Source organism: Podarcis pityusensis, assembly GCF_964106645.2.
Source record: "Podarcis pityusensis genome assembly, chromosome: 5".
NCBI classification, from domain to species: Eukaryota; Metazoa; Chordata; class Lepidosauria; order Squamata; family Lacertidae; genus Podarcis; species Podarcis pityusensis.
Window position 1 is genome coordinate 88,471,869 of NC_138032.1, and position 27,574 is coordinate 88,499,442.

At 47.7% G+C, this 27,574-nt stretch overlaps 1 protein-coding gene across 1 annotated transcript in view; it reads left to right on the forward strand.

Moving 5' to 3' along the window:
• Positions 1–18,251: 18,251 nt before the first annotated feature.
• The window catches only part of PKD2L1 (polycystin 2 like 1, transient receptor potential cation channel), a 43,216-nt gene continuing 33,893 nt past the window's right edge, over positions 18,252–27,574 (forward strand). The window contains exon 1 of the mRNA XM_081005467.1: positions 18,252–18,817. Within this exon, the coding sequence (XP_080861593.1) occupies positions 18,517–18,817 (301 nt within the window). The 5' untranslated portion in view covers positions 18,252–18,516. The remainder of the gene's footprint in view (positions 18,818–27,574) is intronic.

The following is a 27,574-nucleotide window of genomic DNA, read 5'->3' on the forward strand; positions in this document are numbered from 1 at the left end:
GGACCCCCGAGGCCGAAAGGACACCGAAACCAGAGCCGCGACTGAGCGGTCCAGTTGCGCCAAACCAAACAGCCCCATCACAGCCAGCAGCCTCGGAACACGAGCCAGAACCAGAACCCCTGACCAAGAAACACCCCGGGCCACAACGCATATGTAGGCAGCTAGTGTACCTTGAGGACTACGAATGAATGCAACCTCCCGGGCAGGACTGGAACTTAGAGGGAAGGGGTGTTATGTACTGAGCTGAATCCTAGATCAATAGGATCCAGAATGCAGCAGTCTGATTGGTCCGCAGGAGCCACCCAATCCAGCTCCAGGTGGAAGTGAATCAGCGACCTGATTGGCCTGCAGGAGCAACCAATCAGGCTTCTGGAGGAAGTGAATCCACAACCTGATTGGCCTACAGGAGCAGCCCGGAATTAGCCAATCATGTTGTGTAAATAATGTTTATACAGTGGTACCTCTAGATACGAACGGGATCCGTTCCGGAACCCCATTCGTATCTAGAAGTAAACGTAACTAGCGATGGCGCGTCTGCGCAAGCGCACGATGCTTTTCTTCTGCACATGCGCGTGACATCATTTTGAGCGTCTGCGCATACGCAAGCGCCGAAACCCGGAAGTAACGCGCTCCGTTACTTCCGGGTTGCCGAGGAGCGCAACTCGAACGTGCTCAACTTGAAGCGTCTTCAGCCCGAGGTATGACTGTATAGCTAGACATTTTGGGGAAAGTTTCGTTCATTGCTACTACGAGCTGAATAAAGAGCATGAAATTCACACCCGACTTCGGGTATATTTCACTCGCCTTCTGCCCTAATATCAAGCCACTGTCCCTTCCGATTCTGCAGCTCTCCTTGTGTGCACACCCGATACTGGCCGTGTTTTAAGAACCTTTCTCAATTTGTTCAGTTAGAGAAGGTGAAAGTCAGTTGATGGTTGCTTTGTTTACATGGGTGTTTGTTTGCTTGTTAATAAAACAGCTCACCTTCCCAATTTCCACATGGAATCTGTGACTTCATGTTGAAGACAGCACATTGTGGGAAGGGATTATGGGATATTTCAGGGGTGTGCATACTTTATCCTCCCTCTCACGGTGAAGGTTCAATTTCCCTCCGCTGTTGTGCAACGTGCTTCATCTTCCAGCATCATGACCTGATTGGTCCCTTCCAACTCTACGATTCTATGATATTTTTGTTTTCTCCTCTCCCCCAGTCTCTTCACAGAAATCCCGGGCTGTGATGCGGCAGTAGAAATCCTCCAGTGTCGACTGCATGAGGACAGCCTTTCATTTTTATATATCCGGGAAATTACATTCCCCTGCATCATTTTGAACAATTTATTCAGTGTTGGAGAATGAGCAGAATGTCTGAACCTGAACCTTTCAAGAGTCCCGGGAGCCCAAGATTCTGGGACCAGGATTCCCAGAGATAGCACCCCCTTAGCCAAAGGATTCTTCCCAGGGATCCTGCCCCCCAATGCCGGCACACAGTTACACGTTTCCCAAAGCAACTGCTCTATTCCGAACTTTAAAATGGAAAGTGTGATGCTGGTGGTCAGCAAAAGAGGTTTGGCAGCTCTCTTAAGGCAAATCTTTAAAAATGTAGTATACAAACCAACAACTGGGAAACACTGACCTGCCAGCACTCCAGTTGGAGAACAGCCTTTACCAAAGGTGCCATGGGCTTTGAAGACGCTGGAACTCAGGACGAAAGGGAGAAATGTGCTAAGAGGAAGGCACACTTGGCAAACCCTCACAGTGATCAATTCCCACCCGGAAACCTATGTCCCCACTGTGGAAGGATCCAGAATTGGCCTCCACAGTCACTTATGGACTCACTGTTAAAACTGTGTTTATGGAAGACAATTTTACTCGGCTATGGGTGATCACCAAAGAAGAAGAAGATAGGTCTTGCACCAGGTGGGAACGGATAGAAAGGCAAGGAAGTCTTGGCTTTGAGGGCTGCCCATGTAAGACTCTTCACTTCTGAGGAAGGATGTGCTTGGGAGAAGGGTAGTCAGAGCTAGGCTGAATATAAGAGCTCAGAGGCAGCAAGTGCTGTATTCTTCTCCCTGGACAGTGATCCAGGGTCCTGATAGACTAGTAACTGATCAGTCTTCTTCTCCAGCATGTCTGCCTTGGGCTAACTTCTGCCTTCCTCTGGGGCATTAATGGTGGATGTTTTACTGTGCATTTAATATTTTGTTGGGAGCTACCCAGAGTTGCTGGGGCAATCCAGTCAGATGGGTGGCATATAAACTGTTGTTGTTGTTGTTGAAATTCTTATAAAGTACACTGTTTGGATTAAATGCTCATGTGAAATACAGCCTGAGGGCTGGTTTGAGAGGAGTTAACAGTGAGGGGGCCTAAAACAAAGCATGAAGCATGATTAAGCTATACATCAAAGAAAGTTACCCGCGACTGAGAGATTCTCCACTTCTGAAAGGTTACCTTTTCGCCTTATGGCTTTTCTTCTTCATCATAATGATGTCTCCTGTTGCTTTTAGATATAATGAAACTGGGGTGGAATCTACACACATATTTTTTAAAAAACGCTGTGAAAATGCTTTTAAAAAGTTTTGAAAAATACTGTATTTTTTGCAATATAAGACTCACTTTTTCTCTCCTAAAAATTAAGGGGAAATGTGTGTGTGTCTTATGGAGCGAACGCAGGCTGCGCAGCTATCCCAGAAGCCAGAAAAGCAAGAGGGATTGCTGCTTTCCCTGCGCAGCGATCCCTCTTGCTGTTCTGGCTTCTGAGATTCAGAATATTTTTTTTCTTGTTTTCCTCCTCCAAAAACTAGGTGCGTCTTGTGGTCTGGTGCGTCTTATAGAGCGAAAAATACGGTATATCGAATTTGCCATAGCTCACTGTCGCCATCTAGTGTCACATTTGTATATTGCATTTTACAACACAAAACCTTTTACAGTGGTACCTCAGGTTAAGTACTTAATTCATTCTGGAGGTCTGTTCTTAACCTGAAACTGTTCTTAACCTGAAGCACCACTTTAATTAACCTGCAACTAGTTTCTGCAACTAGAAATTAACCTGCAACTAGTTTCCTATAAAAGGGACGTGGGTGGTGCTGTGGGTTAAACCACAGAGCCTAGGACTTGCTGATCAGAAGGTCGGCGGTTCGAATCCCCGCAACGGGGTGAGCTCCCATTGCTCAGTCCCTGCTCCTGCCCACCTAGCATTTCGAAAGCACGTCAAAGTGCAAGTAGATAAATAGGTACCGCTCCAGCAGTAATGTAAGCGGCGTTTCCATGCACTGCTCTGGTTCGCCAGAAGCGGCTTAGTCATGCTGGCCACATGACCCGGAAGCTGTACGCCGGCTCCCTCAGCCAATAAAGTGAGATGAGTGCCGCAACCCCAGAGTCGGTCATGACTGGACCTAATGGTCAGGGGTCCCTTTACCTTTATCTAGTTTCCTAGATACAATGTCTTTTTTAGGAACATAGGGCCTTATATTGAGCCAGACCGCTGGTCCATCGAGCTGGGATCTTTTGCTCACAAAACAGATGCTCTGACCACTGAGACAAGGCCCTTCACAGGGAAGAACATTCAGTCCTGAGAGTCTCACCAGCAGTTTGAAGTTGCAGGGCCCAGACAGATTTACAATTATACTAGGCCCCTGTCTCGTCACGAAGGCTAATTATAGCTATACTCTAAGCAGCTGTAAAAAATAATAATAACAATTTGCAAACGAAACTAGGCCACAACTCTCCGTTGTAATGACTTTCCTCCTTTGCCTGTTGCGTCCCCTGCAAGCTTGCCCCAGGTAGTTTTTGAAATCCACCCAAGCCAGGTTTATTTTTAGGAATAGGATGTAGCGGGAAAGACGATGGCTGTGACCACATATTTGAATAGAGCTATATATAACCCTCCTGGTGTGCTTCTGGATAAAGTCCTTGCGTGGGATCCGTTATCTTATCAGAAGCCTACGAAAGCACAAAGATAGCCGTGGGGCATTTGTCACCCTACTTTGTCCTGATCAGCTGATTGCAAACTTTGCATCCGCTTCTGAGTGACCTGACTAGAAGCTCCAGTCTCCCGGCCATCACCTGAGCCTCGCTTTGCAACATGTGCCCCACTCATGCCTTGGGAGCATCAGAAAGAAGGAAAACACGGTGTTGTGTAAACGGAGCTTCACAATGGTCAGCATTGTTGACTCTGGCAATTTGCCCCGGTCCAGGGTGATCTCACAACCCTGCCCCCTTTGGCATGCTACCGTAGCTCCGTAATGATGTCTTTTTTTGACTTGGGCAGAGAGCTCCGAAAGGAACACTGTCTTCATTGTGTGGCCCTGCTCACTTCACCGCCACGTTGAGCCAGCAACTCTCTATCGGCATCGCACAGCAATGGCACAAACCGCTGTGTAGCTCTCCTGCGGACTGAAACAACAACGACGACAAAAGGGAGCTGTATGAGAAAAGCGCAACAGTGCTCTTGCCCAGGAGAAGTTCCCTGTGGATTAATAATAATAATAATACCGTATTTTTTGCTCTATAAGACTCACTTTTTCCCTCCTAAAAAGTAAGGGGAAATGTGTGTGCGTCTTATGGAGTGAATGCAGGCTGCGCAGCTATCCCAGAAGCCAGAACAGCAAGAGGGATTGCTGCTTTCACTGCACAGCGATCCCTCTTGCTGTTCTGGCTTCTGAGATTCAGAATATTTTTTTTCTTGTTTTCCTCCTCCAAAAACTAGGTGCGTCTTGTGGTCTGGTGTGTCTTATAGAGCGAAAAATACGGTAAATTTTTATTTATACCCCACCCTTCCCAGTTTAAAAACCGGGCTCAGGGCGGCTAACAGCAAATATAAAACACTGATTAAAATGTGACTTAAAAACAGCATAAAATACAACATAAACGCAGCATCAATATCAATAAAATTCAAAATTCAGGGGTCTTTTTTGGGGGGGGAACCCCAGTCAGTAGACATCAAATGATCACCAGGGCTAACTGGCCAAGTTGGTCCTACTAGGGCCAACAAGGAGACCAGGGAAGAGTTTAAATTTGGGGTCCCAGAATGGTTTCTTCATAGAAAAGGAAAGGGAAAAGGGAATAGAGGATCGGGCTAATTCAAATTAAAGGCCAGGCGGAATAGCTCTGTCTTAGGGATTAGACCCTAAATCAGCGTTTCCACCAAACAATGATAGGGAGAAGAAGGCCCACTTTTGGCTCCCCTTTTGGACAGAGGCCAGAAGGATAGCAAAAGCAGAAATTTGGTCAGCTCTTCAGCAGGAGGCCAGATGCTGCTATAACAATTGCTGTGCTTCGTTCCTTTCTCCCTGTTCCACCCCCCACAAAATAAGAATTAAAAGCAGACCCAGGGGCTCCTATGCTTTGAATAGCTGTAAATTAAAAGAGGACATTTCTGCAGGTGAAGCTTTTCTCAACCCTCCAGAACAGGGGTAGGCAACCTAAGGTCCATGGGCCACAAGGGGCCCGTGGGGGTCATTTAACCGGCCCCTGAGCCGCCCCTGAACCAAGCCGCCCACTCGGCAAGTCCTCACACGCTGCGCTAAACCGGCGCGGCACGGGGACTGGCTTCCGCGGTGCCGGAAATTGTGTCTGTGCATGCTCAGACGCCGGAAATCGCATCTGCGCAGAGACCGGAAATTGCAGCCGCGCACGCATCTGGCCCACAGAAGGATCTCCGCTGGAGTGAACCGGTATAGTCATAGGTATATCAGTACTCAAATCTGAAATGTTAAATTATGTTATTAGTCATATTGCGGTTTTTGTTGTATGTGTTTTTTTGTGGTTGTTGTTTGTATTGAAAAAATGATTAAATAAATTAAAAAACAAAACAAAAACCGGCCCAGGCAAGGGAAACCTTGCCAACCCCTGCTCCAGAACAATCCACAGGAGTCTCCTTGCAACCAATTGTCCTTCCTTTCTTGGTCCTCTCAAAACAGAGTCTACTTGCCAGGTCTCCTTTCTCTGCGAGCAGGCACAGCGATTGCATAGCCTCCAACATTTCTCCGATGAAAATAAGGGCGTCCCGTTCCATAATGATAATTTTACTATTCACACCCCACACATCTTACTGGGTTGCCCCAGCCACTCTGGGCAGTTCCCAACATATTGTTGTTGTATAGTCGTTTAGTCGTGTCTGACTCTTCGTGACCCCATGGACCAGAGCACGCCAGGCATTCCTGTCTTCCACTCCCTCCCGCAGTTTGGTCAAACTCATGCTGGTAGCTTCGAGAACACTGTCCAACCATCTCGTCCTCTGTCGTCCCCTTCTCCTTGTGCCCTCCATCTTTCCCAACACCAGGGTCTTTTCCAGGGAGTCTTCTCTTCTCATGAGGTGGCCAAAGTGTTGGAGCCTCAGCTTCAGGATCTGTCCTTCCAGTGAGCACTCAGGGCTGATTTCCTTGCGAATGGATAGGTTTGATCTTCTTGCAGTCCATGGGACTCTCAGGAGTCTCCTCTAGCACCATAATTCAAAAGCATCAATTCTTCGGCAATCAGCCTTCTTTATTGTCCAGCTCTCACTTCCATACATCACTACTGGGAAAACCATAGCTTTAACTATGCGGACCTTTGTTGGCAAGGTGATGTCTCTGCTTTAACATAATAAAACATTAAACATTGGGGGGGGGGGGATTGTGTCTGGATTTTCACTTCTTTGGAATATGGCAGCCCTATGGAATCACCAACTAGAAACCTGCTCCTTCGGGGAGAAGTTCAACTTCTCCCACAACAGGGCAAAGCAAAGTGGGCAAGTTTGGGTGGAGGAGGGGGCGGCAGTCCCACAGATCTTCTCCATGCATCCAGCAAATGAACGAACAGGACGCCACTTGCAAAAAGGGCTAATGTTTGCCTCCAGTTCTGAAGATGTAATCAGTATAACTTGGTGCCTTGTTTTAAATACACAGTTGTTGAGATTCAGGAAATTGAAGGAGGAGCTGCCCACTCACCTTTTCAGGCCAAAGGTTAGCCCTGGAAGGGAGGAGAGGCAAGATGACTCCTTGCTCCACCTCAACGCTGCTTTAATTATGGGGATGAAATGAGTGTTACTGGACAGGGCCAGCCCAACACCTTTGCCTGCACAGGGCTAGGGCCAGCCCTGTCATGTGGCAGCATGCGGCTATTGCCTCAGGTGGCAGAAGATGGGAGGTGGGGTGGGAGCAGCAACAGATCGGAAGACTGCCTGCCCGTTTTCCTAAGCTACCGGCAGCCATTAGGAAGGTGCCGTACCATTGCTGGTGTCAAAATAATATTTAACTCCCAACATAATGAAAGAATAATAGGAAGGTTATCTGTTACAGTGTCATGACTAGAACATTCTGTTCTAACTTCTCTGGATGTGCAGATAACCTGACTCATTAATTCCTTTTCAAGGGATAGAAGGAGGAGAGAGAGAGAGAGAGAGAGAGAGAGAGAGAGAATATTGTAACAAAAGCTGTGAGCCACCTCCACTCTCTGCAAGATTCCTGGGGGGTCCAGACACTCACCCAGAGTCTGTGTTCCTTTGGAGAACTGAGACACCACGGAGACTGCTGTAGCTTTAAGAAATATGGTTTATTCACCTATTTACACCTTCTGTCTCCATGCAGGAAGTCCAGATCTTACAGCACGGCCATTTCAAGAGGGGCTTCTCCCCTACAGCAGTGCAGCCCTGAAGTCCAAGCAATCTCACCCAGCCAGCCTTCAGCCAGCCTGCACAAGATGGATCCCATTCTTTCTTCCTCCTCCTTCTTCTCAGAATACCTTGCTAAAAACTCTCTTTTCCTGTCACTTCAAACACACACTCCATCACCTTGGCAACATCTGTCTCCCCAGGCCAAAGGATTCCTCTCGGATGGCCCATCAACCTCTTTTGTCATGGCAACAGAGTTGCTCTTCCAGCTAGGCCAACCAGGCTGGTTTGCAGAAGCCAGCCTAGGGATTCCTTGCAGGGATTCTGCAGCTTGTACTTCCATTCATATCCCAATTCATCAAAATCCTACCATTTTTTAATTTCTAGGTTTTAGCGGTGTGTGTGTATTCAGGCAACATTCATACGGTGCTTTTTTCTGGGGGGACGCAGGGGTACGCATACCCCTAAACATTTTGTGAATCTAACAGAAGACACGGGAAAAATTTAGTTTCTTCTCTAGCACAGTGAATCGTCACTTCCGTTGCTACCAGCAATGGTGGCCTCATTTCCTGTCATGGTGTTTCCTGAGTCTCAGACGGAATGAGAGTACCCCTAAACATTTTTTAAAGGAAAAAAGCACTGCATTTTTGCCTGTTTTACAAAGCCACTTCCGAGATAAGGAGGAGGTGGGGTTGCGGGCTTCATGCCCCTTCCTCACACTCACGGGGGCTGGCCCCAGCCCACGGGATAGCAGGGAATCCTCGGCAGCGTCATTCTCCGTGCCAGCCAATCGGATGGCTCCGGGGGCGTGGCCTCGCCTATTTAGGTCTGGTGCGGCCGAGGCTCCCCCTCTTTTCCCCGCCGCTGCTGACCTGGTTTTCCCTCCCTGCCCACCCTTTAGGCTAGGTCTTGATGTTGCTATGAACTGCGGTTGGTCGCCGTCAAGGGGCCTGGTAGGAATTTTTCCAAATGGCAGGTTGGCACCAGCCATTTGGTTTTCGCCTACCTCGTAGCAAACCGTCACAACTCCTCGGTATTGGCGGTTAGGCATTGTTGGGGGTACAGTTCTATTGTAATGCAAATGAAGGGGAAGGAGCGCCATCACCTTCCTCCAAACAAAGGGTAGTCCGGTAAAGGATCCCGGGGGGCGTGGCCTTGTCCTAAGCCTATGGAGGTGTAGGCCCACGGCACGCCCCCGAGCAGTGACCCTGGGGGGAAGTCCTAGCTGACGTGCCTCAGCAGGACTCCTCCCACTGGTGGTTAACCCTTACCAGCCTTCAGGCTGGTTAGTTGTTAGGACCAATGCCTAAGCCAATACCGCTCAATTCCTGTAATCAATAAAGTTGTGGCCTAATTTGACCCATTAACTCAAATTCTTGTGTCTCGTGTCTTTATTTCCATGGGGGGAGGCGGGAACTCGCCACACAACACCCATTGCCTCCTGGGTGCTCTAGCCCTGACCCCATTCTTTCCTGGGCCAGATCCTGGATGGTAGGTGTTTATTTGACGGACAGCTGTTGTATAAGGAACCTGCCATAAGAATGGGTAGGAAGGCAAACCAAAGTGAACTGCCTTGCCGAAGGAACTTGAAACAGCTTCCTTACAGAGCCAGTTCTGTTACTGGCCAAATTCTCCCTGGTCTAATCTGGAATCCATTTGCTTAAATCAAAATAATTTCATATCGCTTGGGTGTTGAAACTTACCGCTTATTTTATATCGTGAAACTCAGATGTATCAGATGTAAAAAAAATCCACCCACACTTTCTGTACCGGACTTCTTTTAACTTTTCACCTGGGCAGCACGGAGACTTCTTATTATGGGATTAGCACTTTGGGGCTTTTCCTATGGACTCGAGGCTGCAGTGCTCAAAAGAGACATTGCAGAGCTGGGAAAGGTACAGAACAGGGCAACTGAAATGATCAAGAGTCAGTAGCAACTCCCCTGAGGAAATGTTGCCTTATTTATGGGGAGGGGGGTTAATTTAGAAAAGAAGACAAGAAGAAGAAGAAGAAGAGTTTGGATTTGATATCCCGCTTTATCACTACCCAAAGGAGTCTCAAAGCGGCTAACATTCTCCTTTCCCTTCATCCCCCACAACAAACACTCTGTGAGGTGAGTGGGGCTGAGAGACTTCAAGAAGTGTGACTAGCCCAAGGTCACCCAGCAGCTGCGTGTGGAGGAGCGGGGAATCGAACCAGGTTCACCAGATTACAAGTCCACCGCTCTTAACCACTACACCACACTGGCTCTCAGTGCAAGGCCTGATAGAGGTGTATAGAATTATGCATGGTGTGAAGAACGAAGGAGATAAGTAACTATAAAACCTTTAGAAGACATCTGAAGGCAGCCCTGCATAGGGAAGTTTTTAAATGTTTAATGTTTAATTTTGTTTTTATATATGTTGAAAACCACCCAGAATGTCTGGGGCAACTTAGTCAGATGGGTGGGATATAAATAGTAAAGTTGTTGTTGTTGTTGTTGAATTGTTCGTCCCTATCTTCATCAGAGAAATGTTGGAGGGTATGAGATAGGGAAAAGGAAGGAGCAGGACAGGAACTGAGTGATGGCACAGTGGATTGTTTTACCAATACAGGCCAGGCAAGACACAGTTTTAATGCCTCTTGTGTTTTGGGGGGACAAGGGGCGGGCTGGTATGGAGGACTTCCTAGTCCTGAACAGGATAGCTGTACCTCTGAAGGACCAGGTGTGCAGCCTGGGAGTCATTTTGGACTCACAGCTGTCCACGGAGGCGCAGGTCAATTCTGTGTCCAGGGCAGCTGTCTACCAGCTCCATCTGGTACCCTACCTGCCCGCAGACTGTCTCGCCAGAGTGGTGCATGCTCTGGTTATCTCCCGCTTGGACTACTGCAGTGCGCTCTACGTGGGGCTGCCTTTGAAGGTGACCTGGAAACTACAACTAATCCAGAATGCGGCAGCTAGACTGGTGACTGAGAGCGGCTGCCGAGACCATATAACACTGGTCCTGAAAGAACTACATTGGCTCCCAGTATGTTTCCGAGCACAATTCAAAGAGTTGGTGCTGAACTTTAAAGTCCTAAATGGCCTCGGCCCAGCAGGGTCATCTTTAGCATATGTGCCGCTGGGATGCAAAGGTCCGCCCAGCACCCCCAAATTAAGTTTAGCCACCCCCAAATTAACTTTTATTCAGCTTTTTTGGGGGACGGGGGAATCGCTCACCTGTAACAACTTGTCAGGAATATTTGACGCTATGGAATAAGAGTGGCTGGGGAAGCCCAGCCAGATGGGGAGGGGGAGGGGGAGGGGTGGGGTGGGGACTTTTGCTCCATCGCTTTTCACTGCCACTCATTGAGAGGGACCAGTATACAGTAGGTATACATTTGGCACCCCCCAGAATTCAGCACCTGCACCCCTTTGCACCCCCAGGTAAAGGCGGCCCTGCAGCCCAGTATACCTGAAGGAGCATCTCCACCCCCATCGTTCGGACCAGACACTGAGGTCCAGCTCCAAGGGCCTTATGGCAGTTCCCTCCCTGCGAGAAGTGAGGTTACAGGGAACCAGGCAGAGGGCCTTCTCGGTAGTGGCGCCCGCCCTGTGGAATGCCCTCCCGTTAGATGTCAAGGAAATAAACAACCATCTGACTTTTAGAAGACATCTGAAGGCAACCCTGTTTAGGGAAGTTTTTAATGTTTGAAGTTTTATTCTGTTTTTAGTGTTCATTTGGGAGCCAGATGGGCGGGGTATAAATAATAAATTATGTTGTTGTTGCTATTGCTATTGCTATTGCTATTGCTATTGCTGTTGCAGTTGCCGTTGCTGTTGTTGTTGTCCCTTGCCAATAAGCATTTTCCATTTTCGATGGTACCTGTCAGTCTGCAGTGGAGGATGAACACATTAGATTTTATTCAGATGCTTAACAAGAGAAAGGTGGTACAGCCTTCCAAGGACGGCGCCCCTTCAGAACGTTTACAAGCATAAATGCACATCTGGAACATTGAGGGAGGGAGCGGTTGAATGGGGAAATGGCTGCCTGGGAAATGGCTTTTCTATATATGAAAAAGAAAACAAAAACAACATCCAAAAACTGCGCTCTTTTACAATCAGCTTCTTTCAGGGGAGAATGTCGTTCTGATTCCTCTGCCCAACCCTAGGCAGACTGGAAGATTCATTGTCAAAATTATGCAGAGTTAAGATTGTCTACCTACAACGGCACTTCAAAACATAGCAGCGGGGAAGGTTCTGACTATCCTGGGAAATATTTTCTGGCTAGTCACGGAAAGGGCCGTTAAGAAAGGATCTGTAGGTACCTCATGCTCTCACCAGTTCCCAGCTAGGTATTTTTAGTTCAGTTGGCACACACCCAATGGCTCCCACACAGGACCTGATCTCTGGCCCGATTTAAGGGCCTAGCTAAGTTCAAAGCCGCAAGCACCCACACAAATTTCACCTCTGCACTTCTCTCACGCTCTGAGGCCAAGTTTTCAGAAACATCATTTGAGATGGTAAAACTGTTAACAGGTTGTACTTCCAACTCAATGGGCCACACATTAATTAAGCCCTTCTCATAGAAAACTAACACATCAGGAAGAAAGCTATACTCTTCTCCCTGACATCTAGTCTTCTATGTGCAAGGAATTTCAAATAATAATTATTTTAATCTGTAGGAGCATTAAATAATGTGAGCCTCTGCTATCCCCTGCCTCATCTTGCTACAACTTGGGCTAGAAGAACACAAAATCCGGGGACTGTGTTTGGAATGCCCGGGGGTCTTGAAGTAAATAAATCCACGAATCTGCAGAAACAGGTAGGATCGGGATTAAGAGTCCCTCTGCGTCTCCCAAAAGTCACATCGGAAGAAACAGCTGATGCTCTCTGTTGCACAAGGATAAGGAGGCTAAACAGAACTGTTTGCAGGTGAAGTTAGCAAAGCGAAATACTTTGCTGCCACCTGCTGGGAATAATACTGTTTACTTGATATAGTGTGGACATTTGGGTTTTCCTCTACATGGGAGTTTAACGTGGATTTGAAGTTGCTTGTGTCTCAAACTGACAGCCGCCTCACCCCCAATTAATTAAGATTTTCCTGGTCCGCAGATAATCCAATAAGGGAAGACAATCCAATATATGTTATCTGAACATGTATGCACTGAAGCACATGGCGTGTGGGGTTATGTTTTACCTGTGCAGTGACATTTCCCTGGGTGCCATCAAGGTAAAGGTAAAGGGACCCCTGACCATTAGGTCCAGTCGTGACCGACTCTGGGGTTTCGGCGCTCATCTCGCTTTATTGGCCAAGGAAGCCGGTGCACAGCTTCTGGGTCATGTGGCCAGCATGACTAAGCCACTTCTGGCGAACCAGAGCAGTGCATGGAAACACCGTTTGCCTTCCCGCCGGAGCGGTACCTATTTATTTACTTGCACTTGACGTGCTTTCGAACTGCTAGGTTGGCAGGAGCAGGGACCGAGAAACGGGAGCTCACCCCGTCGCGGGGATTCGAACCGTCGACCTTCTGATCGGCAAGTCCTAGGCTCTGTGGTTTAACCCACAGCGCCACCCATGTCCCTTGCCATCAAGGTAGTTCCACTTTGTTTTGCCTTGGTCAAGCCACACCTGGAATGCTGTGTCCAATTCTGGGCACCACAATTTAAGAAGGATGTTGACAAGCTGGAACAAGGGGAACCAAGATGATTGACGGTCTGCCAACAAAGCCTTATGAAGAACGGTAGAAAGAGCTGGGTATGTTTAGCCTGGAAAAGAGACTGAGTGGAGATATGATAGCCATCTTCAGATATCTCAAGGGCTGTAATGTGGAGGATGGAACAAGCTTGTTTTCTTCTGCTCTGGAGGTTAGGACTCGAAAGCTACAAGAAAGGAGATTCCAACTAAATATGAGGAAGAACATTCTGACAGTAAGTGCTGTTCAGTGGTGGAACGGTCTCTCACAGGAGGTTGTGGACTTTCCTTCCTTGGAGCTTGGAAGCAGAGGCACAGATGCTTCCGTTGAGATTCCAGCATCACAGGAGTTTGGACTAGATGACCCTCGGGGTCCCTTCCAACTACAGTACCCCTAAACAGGAAAGTTTTCCACTCAAAAATAACAGCCACCGTCTAATCCCCCTGTAAACGAATCACAAGGAGCGCTAAATAAACAGGTTATCTGGAAGTGATCAAAGTTTACAGAAGAGAGCTACTGCCTTTGCCAACACACACACACACACACTTGTTGCAAGCAGAACCTGGCATGCAAAATTACTAATATAGGCATGATAAGTGAAGTACCATGAGGAATTTTATTGTGCCAACCTGTTTGGCACAAACATAACAGGCGAAGGAGGCAGAGAGGACTCTATGTACCTGGCGGTTATGTGCATTGGACAGCCTTCAGTCATCAGCAAAACCATTTGCTCTCTACGTCGTAAACCTTAAGAGAATGGCGAAGACAGCAGCCATTTCCACGCCATCACTGATTTGGGGTGGGATTCAACCACATACCAGCAAAGTCAGATTCCACAACAAACCCACCTCCCAAGAAAACCAGACTTTTTGCAGACCCTTTTGTGGACCGGTGTCAGACCTTGACACCTCAAATTTCAGTGGTGCGCTGTTTGATGCCAAAATCCAGAACCCCAAAAGTCCTCTGCTGCCACGAGCCAGCTGACTCTCAAAGTAGCGCAGCAGCAGAAGACTCTTTCCTTGAAGTGTGCAGTACAGTGGTACCTCGGGTTACAGACACTTCAGGTTACAGACTCCGCTAACCCAGAAATAGTACCTCGGGTTAAGAACTTTGCTTCAGGATGAGAACAGAAAGCGCATGGTGGCGGCGCAGCGGCAGCATGAGGCCCCATTAGCTAAAGTGGCACCTCAGGTTAAGAACAGTTTCAGGTTAAGAACAGACCTCCAGAACGAATTAAGTTCTTAACCCAAGGTACCACTGTATAATTTAACTTTGAATCTGGCATAGCTGAGACATTACCCTAACACAGAACTGAACCTCAACGTTTAGCAATATTTCTTCTCTCTCTTCCTGTTCAGTTCTGATCCAGCCATTAACTTAACATGATTTAATAACTGGCTCAGTTACTTTGAACATATTCAGATACACATTGGTGTCATTAGCCATTATTCTTGTGGATTTCAGTCCAATGGGAATGACTGTAATGATGAATATTTAACTACAGAACTTTTTTAATTCCTAAAACATGTGGACGGATCCAAAGGACCATGTTTCTTCTGCCATGTCACTCCAACTGGTCCTAAAAGGACTCCTCCCTGAACAGGGTTTGTTGAAGCCTGAGAACTTGCAGTTGGAAGGGGAAATTGTAGAAGCCCACATAATTGCTTAGGCAAATGCCTGGTGATCATTGAATCTTGGCTGTTTTCACACACTAATACCACATCCTGTAGAATTCCATCTATCCTATTTTATCCGCAGAATCAGAATGGACTTCAGGAGACGCTTTTTCTGAGCGGCCTGAGCAGTGAACAACGTTATAGTTAACTGTTGTCGCTTGTCTTCACTTCTCCTACCCCACCGCTCTGCTCAGAGTTGCAAAGAATATTCTTACGTTATGAGCAGTCCATGTCGCCGTTAAGAGAAAGAGGTGTGAATAGGCCAACAGATATGTGGACTGTCCCTGGATCAAATGACTTTTCTTCTCTAAGTTCTCAAAGTTCTTAACCTACCTCAAGGTTGTCATCTGAACTAGCCAGATGTTTAACTGATTGCCGGTCCATTATTTGAAAAATAAGATTTTAGCATCGCGGGTGACGCTGTGGGTTAAACCACAGAGCCTAGGGCTTGCCGATCAGAAGGTCAGGGTTTGAATCCCCGCAACGGGGTGAGCTCCCATTGCTCGGTCCCTGCTCCTGCCAACCTAGCAGTTCGAAATCACATCAAAGTGCAAGTAGATAAATAGGTACCGCTCCAGCGGGAAGGTAAACAGCATTTCCATGTGCTGCTCTGGTTTGCCAGAAGAGGCTTAGTCATGCTGGCCACATGACCCGGAAGCTGTACGCCGGCTCCCTCGGCCAATAAAGCGAGATGAGCGCCGCAACCACAGAGTCGGCCACAATTGGACCTAATGGTCAGGGGTCCCTTTACCTTTTACCTGCCCACAAATGGCAACTAGACATTCTATTTTGGCTACTGCAACTTTGGTTTAAGGAGCCGTTTGATGCCTAGCTTACAGGTCTGAGTTTCTAACGTTGCACATGGCTTAGCGTTAGAGCGCCTCCCAGGCATGCCGAAGGCCACAGCTTCAGTACTTCGTATCTCCAGGTAAGTCTGGGAGAAACACATGTCCGAAACCCTGGAGAGATGTTCTCTGTCAGTGCAGGCAATTCGGGCCTAGATGGCAGCTTCCTCAGTTCCTATGAGTTTTAACAAAGTTCTGCACAGGAAGCACTGTGGACAGTCAAAAGTGCTATACAAATGTGGAGAATTCTTATGACCAGTGAGAGAGTCTGGGGCCTCCTTGACATGCTGAAGGGGATGCAAATAAACCAGATCTCCAAGCACCCCAGGAACAAGCTGCTTCCTGTGGCTAGGATGTGCTGGGCGTCCCCTCTCTTGTGCAGTCTGGTACGTGGGTGGCACTGTGGTCTAAACCACTGAGCCTCTTGGGTTTGCCAATTGGAAGGTAAGCAGTTCGAATCCACTCGATGGGGATGAGTTCCCATTGCTTTCTCCCAGTTCCTGCCAACCTAGCAGTTCAGAAGCATACCAGCACGAGTAGATAAATAGGTACCACTGTAGCAGGAAGGTAAATGGAATTTCCATGCGCTCTGGCTTCCGTCACGGTGTCCCATTGCACCAGAAGCAGTTTAGTCATGTTGGGCACATGACCCGGAAAAGCTGTCTGTGGACCAACGCTGGCTTCCTTGGCCTGAAAGCGGAGATGAGTGCTGCACCCCATAGTTGACTCTGACTGGACTTAACCATCCAGGGGTCCTTTACCTCTCATGTCCATTGCTACATCTCAGTCCCTCTTGGTGTTTGGAAAACAAGTAGCCAGGATTCCAGCCTTTCATTGGTTTCCTAACTAAGCCCTAAGGATTTCTTGGAGGCAATGCACAAAACTGTCTTGTGATATCTTACGTAAGGCAGATCTTCTTTTATGCCCTGAGCTAATGGCCCATCGGCACTTTCACCGTTTGCCCAATAAATCAATGCCAGCGTTTTGAGATTCTCCTTTGTGGCCACCGACTGAGATGCTATCCTCCCCGCCCCCCTTTTTAACCAGTGTGCTGTTTAATTCCACAGCTTACAAAGAATAAGAAGGTCTGCCTGCCTCAAAGTATAGACAATAATGTGGGTGGCGTGGGGGGGCAGGGGTGAGGGGCTCCTTCCTAAACTCTGCCACGGTGATCAGAGCAATCTCATGATTCCTCAAACAAGTTCATTCAGAGTAGGAAAACTGCTGTCATAACTCAAGTTCAACTTTTGCGGCCTTGTTCCCTCCGAACAGGGCCGGCCCACCATGAGATAAGGTGAGGTGACCGCCTTAGGTGGCAGGATCCACAGGGGCAGCAAATCTCAGTGTATATCTTTATCCCCCCCCCCCTTCTTCCTGATGGAACACCCCTTCTTCCCTGACAGGTAAGGAAGCGTCATTTTCTGATTTGCCTCAGGTGCCAAAATGTCTTGGGCGACTCCTTGACGTCAGATGTCAAGGAGATGAGCAACTATACAACCTTCAAAAGAAATCTGACGGCAGCCGTGTATAGGGAAGTTTTTAATGTTTAGTTATTTTTTTGTATATGCTGGATGATGTATGGAAGTGAGAGCTGGACCATAAAGAAGGCTGATCGCCGAAGAATTGATGCTTTTGAATTATGGTGCTGGAGGAGACTCTTGAGAGTCCCATGGACTGCAAGAAGATCAAACTTATGCATTCTTAAGGAAATCAGCCCTGAGTGCTCACTGGAACAACAGATCCTGAAGGTGAGGCTCCAATACTTTGGCCACCTCTTGAGAAGAGAAGACTCCCTGGAAAAGACCCTGATGTTGGGAAAGATGGAGAAAACCATAGCTTTAACTATACAGACCTTTGTCGGCAAGGTGATGTCTCTGCTTTTTAAGATGCTGTCTAGGTTTGTCATTGCTTTTCTCCCAAGAAGCTCCGCGTTTTGCCTCTGTACTTTTTGGAAAGATGGAGGGCACAAGGAGAAGGGGACGACAGAGGACGAGATGGTTGAACAGTGTTCTCGAAGCTACCAGCATGAGTTTGACCAAACTGCAGGAGGCAGTGGAAGACAGAAGTGCCTCCCAAAATATTGGGGGCCCCCTAAAGGGCTTGTCCCCCAGGAACTGCCACCCTTGATCCTACAATTGGCCTGCGTGTGGATTTTATATGGCCACCGCTGCTGCTGGTTGGATCCTGTTCCCAGGTTGCCATTTTGAATGCAGGAGTTCTGAAAGGCCCCAGTTCAAAGAGCGGCCTCAGAAAACAAGTCGACGTTTTGATTTACAGACCTCAAACGCTCTTGTTGGCGCAGCTCTATTTAAAAACCAGCACATTTGGAGATCTGCCAGGTGTCACTCACCATTAACGGCAACCCAAGGTGTCCAATGAACACCCGGCCTTTTCTTGCCTCCCTCCTTCCCTGGAAGCCAGGCCAAATCAGCCAATATCTTCGCCGTCTTCTGTCTCCCCACCTCATGCTGGTTTTCATGGCTGTTGTTCACAGCGAGGAAGAGATCCTCCCCTGGGTGTAGCTGTGCTCGCCGAAGAATAGACCTTGCGCTTGTTCCAACAATGGTCTCTGCCTCCATTCTGTACCTGTCACCCAATGAATTGGTATAAAAGAAGGAGGCCGTTCAGCAGCTGAGTGCAGAACCGAACCTATGCTCTCCCTATTGCTGACCTGCCTGTTTTTCTCCTCTGTGTTCCTTCGAGCAAACCGGCAACTGAACTAAACAGAAACTTCAGCTCATTTTGCTTCGCCATGAGCTCTTCCCACCTGAACAACCGAGCTGAGAGCCACTTCCAAGCCCGAGAAGAGCACGAACTGGAAACTCTGGGGAATAAGGCATGGGACAACCCTGTTTATAACGGGTCGCCTTCCTCTTCCCTGAAGATCAGGGCCATCTACAATCCCAAATCCATCTTGGAAAATCCCTATGAGAATATTGAGAAGCTGACCGACTCCCTGCCCTACCAGAAGGAGAGAGAGAAAGATGAGATGAGAGTTGGCAGGAAGAAGCCATTCTCTGCGTGCTGCTTCTATATCTGCAAAGGCATCCGAGGTAACAGGGTGGTTGGTGGAAGCGATGGTGAGGCTTGGTTTTTAGACTCAGGAGAGGGCCAGCGATTCACGGCAACTCCACCTCCATGCAGGAGGGAAGCAAGGAGGGTAACTTTTGCACAGCGATTGCTGAGGAAGGGGTTTGCAGCAAAACAGCTGCGCCTAGCACTTCTCTGTACAGCATCGGCCGTATTGTTTGATTAACAGGATGAAAAGCAGGGATAGAGAGACAGGAAAGGAGAACAGGGGTTATCTGAAAGCCTTTTCCAGCTGGAGAGCTTGAACCTCAGAGTTCGCAACTGCTGAACTCGTAGAGGGATGCAATGCCAGGGTAATTTCCCTCAGCTCCAAGTAATATTATTACTATTATTAATAATTAAATGTAATTACCGGTAATTAAATTTTTACAACACCCTTCATCCGTGGATCACAGGGCAGTTAGACCAAACATCACGTGTAGAAAAATAGGATAATATCGAAGATGTTTACATGACCATGGACCAGCTTGGAGCTGGAGTGGCCTTTATACATTTTTGCAATGACTTGAGAATGAAATATTTATTTATTGCTGCTGCTGCTGCTGCTTCTTTATAATGGGGTGTTTGTGTTCTGTCCTGAATGTTGATAGAGGATTGTTACAATAACAGGAGAGGTTGGTTAAAAACTTGAAGGTATGGGGGAACTTTTCAAAAGTTCAATGGAAGTGTTTCTTTGAAACTAAGAGGGATACCTGTATCTCCCCCTCCTCCATAAACACATCCATCACTCTGATCCCACGATCTGCTACATGTGAGGTGGTCACAACGTTGTTGTATTTGCTTTCCCTTTATAAAGTGTAGCTTGACTCACTTGCCTGAGCTTATACTCTCTTGGCAATTTTTTTGCGTGGGGAGGCCCTGTGTACGCACTGTACATTTAAATCGTATTCGAAGCACATTATTTCCCCTCAAAGAATTCTGAGCACTGTGAGTGGTTAAGAGTTGCTGGGGATTTGAACTCGGTGAGAGGTAAATAGCAGTGCCCTAAATTCTTGGAGCGCAAGAATGTGTTTTGAAAGGGATTTAAAGCTGTGTACACAGCCTTTGGTGGGGCTGGGGTAATCCAGCCAGATGGGTGGGGTATAAATAATAACATTATTATTATTATTATTATTATTATTATTATTAGGCGGCTACTCTATGTTTGCTGCTCTGCCAAGTCTTGAACTAGCATTGCGCAATCCCTGGTTCATATCCCATGCAGCTATGAAGCTCTTTGGGTAAGCTAACCCTGGGGTCCCCACAGTGGCAGTCGTGGGCATTTGTGGTATGCCCAACAAGATTCCCTGATCCTCCCCATTTCTTTTATTATTTTTCGATCCATCTTGGGTTGCTTGGGTTTGGGGAGATCTCTGTTTCCCCTTTCTTCATGGGGTGGTTCTGAACACCACCAGTTTTTCGTCTGTTAAATGAGCATTGTGTGGTGACTTGGAGTTCCTTTGATTTCCATACATGCCCCTCTCTCCCCCCCCCCCAAGGTTAAATAGTGCTGTTTCTCAGCCTTTGCTATCTCAGAAAGGTAACAGGGGAAGAGAGGTGTACAGTGGTACCTCGGGTTACATACACTTCAGGTTACATACGCTTCAGTTTACAGACTCCACTAACCCAGAAATAGTACCTCGGGTTAATAACTTTGCTTCAGGATGAGAACAGAAAACGTGCTCCGGCGGCGTGGCAGCAGGAGGCCCCATTAGCTAAAGTGGTGCTTCAGGTTAAGAACGGACCTCCGGAACTAATTAAGTACTTAACCCGAGGTACCACTGTATATGCTGCCTTGCAATCCTGGAAGGAAATGCAGGATATAAATGTAATAAAATACATGATCTCTGGAGGGCTCTGCTGGTTTCCCACACTGCTAGGGAAATTGCTCGCTGTGTTGCAAGACTGAGGGGCCTGGCGATAACACCCTTTGCAGTTACTAGGCAATTTAAAGGCACTCAGAAGCCAGTTTCAGATTTGCCATGGAACATAGCAAAACAAGGCTGTCTCATGAACCTAGCTAGCATGGGCATAGTGATAAGTATCCTTGCCTGTCAGACAGGAGACCGGAGTTCGATTCCCCGATGGGGAGCCATGGACGCGGGTGGCACTGTGGTCTAAACCACTGAACCTCTTGGGCTTGCCAATCAGAAGGTTGGCAGTTCGAATCCCCAGGACGGAGTGAGCTTCTGTTGCTCTGTCCCAGCTCCTCCCAACCTAGCATTTGAAAGCGCACCAGTGCAAGTAGATAAATAGGTACCACTGTGCCACGAAGGTAAACGACGTTTCTGTGCACTCTGGTTTCCATCATGGTGTCCCATTGCGCCAGAAGCGGTTTAGTCCTGCTGGCCACATGACCCGGAATGCTGTCTGTGGACAAACACCGGCTCCCTCAACCTGAAAGCGAGATGTGCGCCGCAACCCCAGAATCGCCTTTGACTGGACTTAACCATCCAGGGGTCCTTTACCTTTACCTAGAAGAAGGCGCAGCAGAGACTGTACTTTCTGAGAATACTAAGGAAAAACCATCTTCCGCAGAAACTGCTGCTTGCCTTCTATCACTGTGCCATTGAGAGCGTGCTCACTTATGGCTTATGTGTGTGGTACGGAAGCTGTACTACCCAGGACAGGATGGGGTTGTGCAGGGTTGTTAAGGCAGCAGAGAGCATTGTTGGCTGCCCACTCTCCACCTTAGAGCAGATTTATGCCACAAGGTGCCATAGGAAGGCACTGGACATAGTAAAAGATCCATCGCATCCTGGTCACTGTCTCTTCGAGCTCTTGCCGTCGGGACGGAGATACAGGACGATGAAGACAAGAACGAGCCGTCTTAAGAACAGCTTCTTCTCCAAAGCGATCTCGGCCCTGAATGGGAAGCCCGGACTTTGAAAGTCATCTAATCTCCCTTGCTGTATTATACTGTATTGTTTAATTAGTGTTTTTATGGAGCAGTCAAGTAATTTCGTTGTCCCTGAAGGGGGCAATGACAATAAAGATATTATTATTATTATTATTATTAAAAAAAAAGAGTTGGTCATGGAACCAGCAAGGGGTGGTGACACTGAAGTTAGTTTTAAGTGCCACCCAAGACTAACTGGGAACCACAGTGCTGTCAAATTCAGGGGTACAGCATGGGGAGTACCGGGGTGCCGTGCCCCAGGCACACAATTTTTGAGGGGGTGCAAAGCAGGCACCCCCATGCTGGTGATCCCAGGCCTGGTGCTCCTTTCTGTCCGTCAAGGGCCATGTTGGGCAGCTGGGCTCCTTCCTGCAAGAGCAGGCAGGCAGCTCAGCATGACCCCACTTTGCTCCAGTGGAGTTGGGGTCACTCTGGTGGCAAAGGTTGGGCTGAGACCCCCCCATGCCAGGTGCACATACATGCCCACCCCGAGCGCAAAAAATTGATGCTACACCGCTGATTAGATTCAATATATACAGTGGTACCTCTGGTTACGTACTTAATTCGTTCCGGAGGTCTGTTCTTAACCTGAAACTGTTCTTAACCTGAAGCACCACTTTAGCTAATGGGGCCTCCTGCTGCCGCCGCGCAATTTCTGTTCTCATCCTGAAGCAAAGTTCTTAACCTGAGGTACGATTTCTGGGTTAGCGGAGTCGGTAACCTGAAGCGTATGTAACCCGAGGTACCACTGTATATAAAACGGACCCAACAGTCACATTTGTCTTCAAAGATGAAACATCCCAAAAGTGGGGCGGGGGCGCACTGGCGGAGGAACCGGAGTGTGGAGGGAGCGGACCACAGCTGTCAACCTTCCCGTTTTTTGCGGGAAATTCCCTTATTCCAGCGCTGTTTCCCACTGCTTCCCGCTGCTATCCCGGATTGTTAGATATCCTGTAGACTGTCCCCAGGGCAGGTGAGGCTGCTGATCCCTTATTTTGAAGGCTGCTGATCCCTTATTTTCAAATCTGAAAGTTGACAGCTATGGAGCGGACCGCCCCTGGAACCACTATTCCAGTAGGGTGCCATCGTGGTGCCCCCCCGACACGCACTGCGTACCCCTCCCCCAGGCGTGCCAAGTGCCACGCCCCCACAGGCAGTGTGTCACACCCCCAGAATGCATACCACGCCCCTGGGATAAGCGCCATGCCCCCGGGGCATGCGTCATGCCCTTGGGGGCACCAGCCACACCCCTGCCTGCTCTCCACCCCTGGTAGCGGAGCATGCATCTTCACCACTGGTGGGGGGGGGGAGAGTTAAAAAAAAGGAAGCAGAAATGCAAAGGGAAGAGGGTCAAGTCTCCCCAAAGTGCTCAGGATATTTTTTTAAACCACAATATCAAAAGTTTGAATGTACGCCAAAGATGAAGGAAGCTGCCCCCAAGGCCAAGAGGATACTAAAAATGAACTGGAGGAGCATGTTGCTCAAAACACAAATATCAGCATCATCAACAAACATTTAATATACTCGTAGCAGGAGACTAGCAGGGCTCCCCCCCCCCCAGTCCCAGCACCTCTCAGGTGGGCGCCATTGCCATTATAAGAGAACAAGGGAGATGTTCATGGTGAGTTCCGGCACCTCTTTTTCTTGAAACTGGCTAGGAGGCAATTGGTCCTTTGAAGATGAGGGAGTCAAAGGTGTGCTGAAGGTGGATAAAGAGATTGCAGAGTGGCTGAGATGAGAAGCAGAAGTTCAGGCTCTGCCCTGGGTCCATTGGCTCACCTGCGCAGCATCCAGTGAGATTAGCAAAAGGGCACACAGTCTTGTCAAATGCACCTTGTGATATGATGCAGGCTCCCTTCTAGACCCAAAGCCCATTACCAATTTTGTGCCATCGCTATGTCAAATTCTGGTTAAATGGCAAATGTGCCGCTAAGGACTGATTGGGCAGATTTTGTGTTTGCTTCCGATACAACAACTCTTACATGCCTGGTCCTGCCCAGAGATTTCAGCTGTTAAGCTGCTGGCTGGTAGGGTTGTGATGTGTCTTATCAGTGTAGCCAAATCCCCCTGCTCTGAATAGACATAGCTTAGATAAGAGAGATCACCTTGCCAACAAAGGTCCGTATACTAAAAGCTATGGTTTTCCCAGTAGTGATGTATGGAAGTGAGAGCTGGACCATAAAGAAGGCTGATTGCCGAAGAATTGATGCTTTTGAATTATGGTGCTGGAGGAGACTCTTGAGAGTCCCATGGACTGCAAGAAGATCAAACCTCTCCACCATTCTGAAGGAAATCAGCCCTGAGTGCTCACTGGAAGGACAGATCCTGAAGCTGAGGCTCCAATACTTTGGCCACCTCATGAGAAGAGACGACTCCCTGGAAAAGACCCTGATGCTGGGAAAGATGGAGGGCACAAGGAGAAGAGGACGACAGAGGACGAGATGGTTGGATAGTGTTGGCGATGCTACCAGCATGAGTTTGACCAAACTGCGGGAGGCAGTGGAAGACAGGAGTGCCTGGCGTGCTCTGGTCCATGGGGTCATGAAGAGTCGGACACGACTAAATGACTAAACAACAAAGATAAGAGAGGGCCAATGGCAGACCCTTGAGTTTAAATGGAGGAATCCAAATCATCATCATCAACAACAACAACATACAGTGGTGCCTCTCAAGACGAAATTAATTCGTTCTGCGAGTTTTTTTGTCTTGCGAATTTTTCATCTTGCGAAGCACTGCACCTCTTCAAGCAACTGCACCTCTTCAAGCAATGCACCCTGGGTATTAACAGTTTTAAGAAAAAGGAAACAAACTTGCAAGACGTTTTTGTCTTGCAAAGCAAGCCCATAGGGAAATTCGTCTTGCGAAGCAACTCAAAAAACGAAAAACTCTTTCGTCTTGCGAGTTTTTCGTCTTGCGAGGCATTCGTCTTGCGAGGTACCACTGTATTATTATTATTATTATTATTATTATTATTATTATTATTATTTATACCCCACCCATCTGGCTGGTTTTCTCCAGGCACTCTGGGCAGCTTCCAACAAAATATTAAAAATACAACAAAACACCAAACATTTAAAAATTTTCCTAAACAGGGCTGCCTTCAGATGTCTACTCAAAGTCAGATAGTTGCTTATTTCCTTGAAATTTGATGGGAGGGCTTTCCACAGGGCAGGCGCCGCTACTGAGAAGGCCCTCTGCCTAGTTCCCTGTAACTTCACTTCAAATGAAGCCATTAGAGGCCTGGGATTAACTAATTTGTGGATAAACTGAAGAGCCAGAAGAAAATATCCCCCAGCCCACACTGAACAGCTATTAAAAAAACACACCATTCTGTAACATTTCAAATTTAATTTCTGAGTGGAAAAGTTTGAGTTTTGAACTTGGTTTTTGAATGTTACATCAACTGTACTGTAAAACTGGAGTGCTTTGTGTTTGTTGACTTAACAGGGCTGTTGTACTGTAAAAGAAAGAAAAGAGAAAAGAAACCAGTTAAAGTCCTTCCCATGGTGGTGGTTGTTTAGTAGTTTTGTCCGACTCTTCGTGACCTCATGGACCAGAGCACGCCAGGCACTCCCGTCTTCCACTGCCTCCCGTAGTTTGGTCAAACTCATGTTCGTAGCTTCGAGAACACTGTCCAACCATCTTGTCCTCTGTCGTCCTCTTCTCCTTGTGCCCTCCATCTTTCCCAACATCAGGGTCTTTTCCAGGGAGCCTTCTCTTCTCATGAGGTGACCAAAATACAGCGGTACCTCTGGTTAAGAACTTAATTTGTTCCGAAGGTCCGTTCTTAACCTGAAACTCTTCTTAACCTGAGGTATCACTTTAGCTAATGGGGACTCCCACTGCTGCCACGAGATTTTTGTTCTCATCCTGAAGCAATGTTCTTAACCTGAGGTACTATTTCTGGGTTAGTGGACTCTGTAACCTGATGTGTCTGTAACCTGAAGCATCTGTAACCTGGGGTACCACTGTATTACTACACTTGATACTACACTTGATCTTAGCCAAAAGGCCAAGAAGCGATGTACCACTGTATTGGAGCCTCAGCTTCAGGATCTGTCCTTCCAGTGGGCACTCAGGGCTGATTTCCTTCAGAATGGATAGGTTTGATCTTCTTGCAGTCCATGGGACTCTCAAGAGTCTCCTCCAGCACCATAATTCAATCCTTCATGGATCACTGCCTTGCCATGGCAAAGAGGCTTGAATAACTCATAGAACCTATGAGCTATGCCGTGCAGGGCCACCCAAGATGGTCAGGTCATAGTGGAGAGTTTTCACTAAATGTGATCCACCTGGAGAAGGAACCGGCAATCCACTCCCATATCCCTGCCAAGAAAACTCCTTCCCATGGAATTTTTATTGCTGCTAGGGCAAAAAGAGAAACCTTGTGGGTTACCCTGCAATCGGTGTCTGACAAGAGGTAGGAAATCTTTTCTGGAATGGTCTTGGACTATAGATGAGGCAGAACAGATCCCAGAAATTTGGTTCTTGGTTCAGAGTAAAGTGAACCAAAGAACAAATAGTGAGGCAGATCCTGAGAATATCTGCCATCGATCCTAGCTGTGGACATCATTTGGAAACAAAGGGCTGCAAATGCTTTGGAAATGTATGGCGGAGGTGGTGGTGGGGATCGTGCCTGGAAAAAGATGGGAGGACAATGCAGAAAAAGTCGAAAAAGTCAGCTAGATTCTCTGTAACCTTGAGAGAACAAGGGGTGACAATGGAAGCTACTGTAGCAGATGCTGTCAGCTCTATATTGTGACATGGCGCCACTATCACTGAGCAGTGTAAGATTTCAGGGTCCAGGGTTCGTGCTTCCTTTGGAAATAAGGCACAGCAGATACGATGGTGTCTTTACGATATGTGGTTTATTTCTACATACAGTATATACAACCTGGGCTTATGATGGAAGGGCTTCCAGCATTACACTCCAAGAGGGTCCTGTTTCTCCCGTAGCTGCCTTCGATTCAAACTATCAGCCCAAATGGTGCTCTGATCACCACCGCCTTCAGCTTGATGTGTTTAACAGGATGAAACAATTTCCCCTCCTGCTCACATCAAGCAAAAACTGCCAAACTGAAACACTGCTACTGGCCTTTGTTATTCTAGCTAGCCCAGAGCTCTGGGTCCAAGGAAGAGTCTTTTCCTTGTGGGTGACTTCCTTGATTTCCTTCTCAATTTTGCTAGGCTCTAAAATGCAACAAGCAAACCAAGCTAATTTACATGGTCACAGTAAGCATCAGAGAAAGCTGGCAATGTCCCCTGTCTTGGCCAGGAAGGGCAGGATTAAGACAGGCCCAATAAACAACCTTCAAGACCTCTTGGAACAAATTGCTCAGTACTGAGCCAGGCACTAAGAAACAGGTCACAAGGCAGACTGTAAACTGCATGCCTCCGTTTCACAGAGCTAAGAAACTTCCAAAGCTTGACACAGGCTATGTCCTAGTCTTCATTAAGGTGATAAATGAGCCGTTGCTAAAACCTTAGCCTAGCGCTGGTTGGAGCTGGAGTCCGATGGGACCAAGAGAGCACCTAGTGTAGTGTAGTGTAGTGTAGTGTAGTGTAGTGGTTAGAGTGCTTGCCTATGACCTGGGAAGAACAGGGTTCAAATCCCCGCTCAGCCATGAAATTCGCTGGGTGGCCTTCGGCCAGTCACAGTCTCTGAGCCTAACCTGCCTCACACAGATCTTATGTGGATAAAATGGGAAGGAAGAAACTATGTATACTATGTATGAGATGGATGTGATAGACAGATAATAATTGTATTGTTTATATGGTACCCATCTGACTGGGTTGCCTCAACTACTCTGGGTGACTCCCATTAGTCCTTGTGGCTTGAACA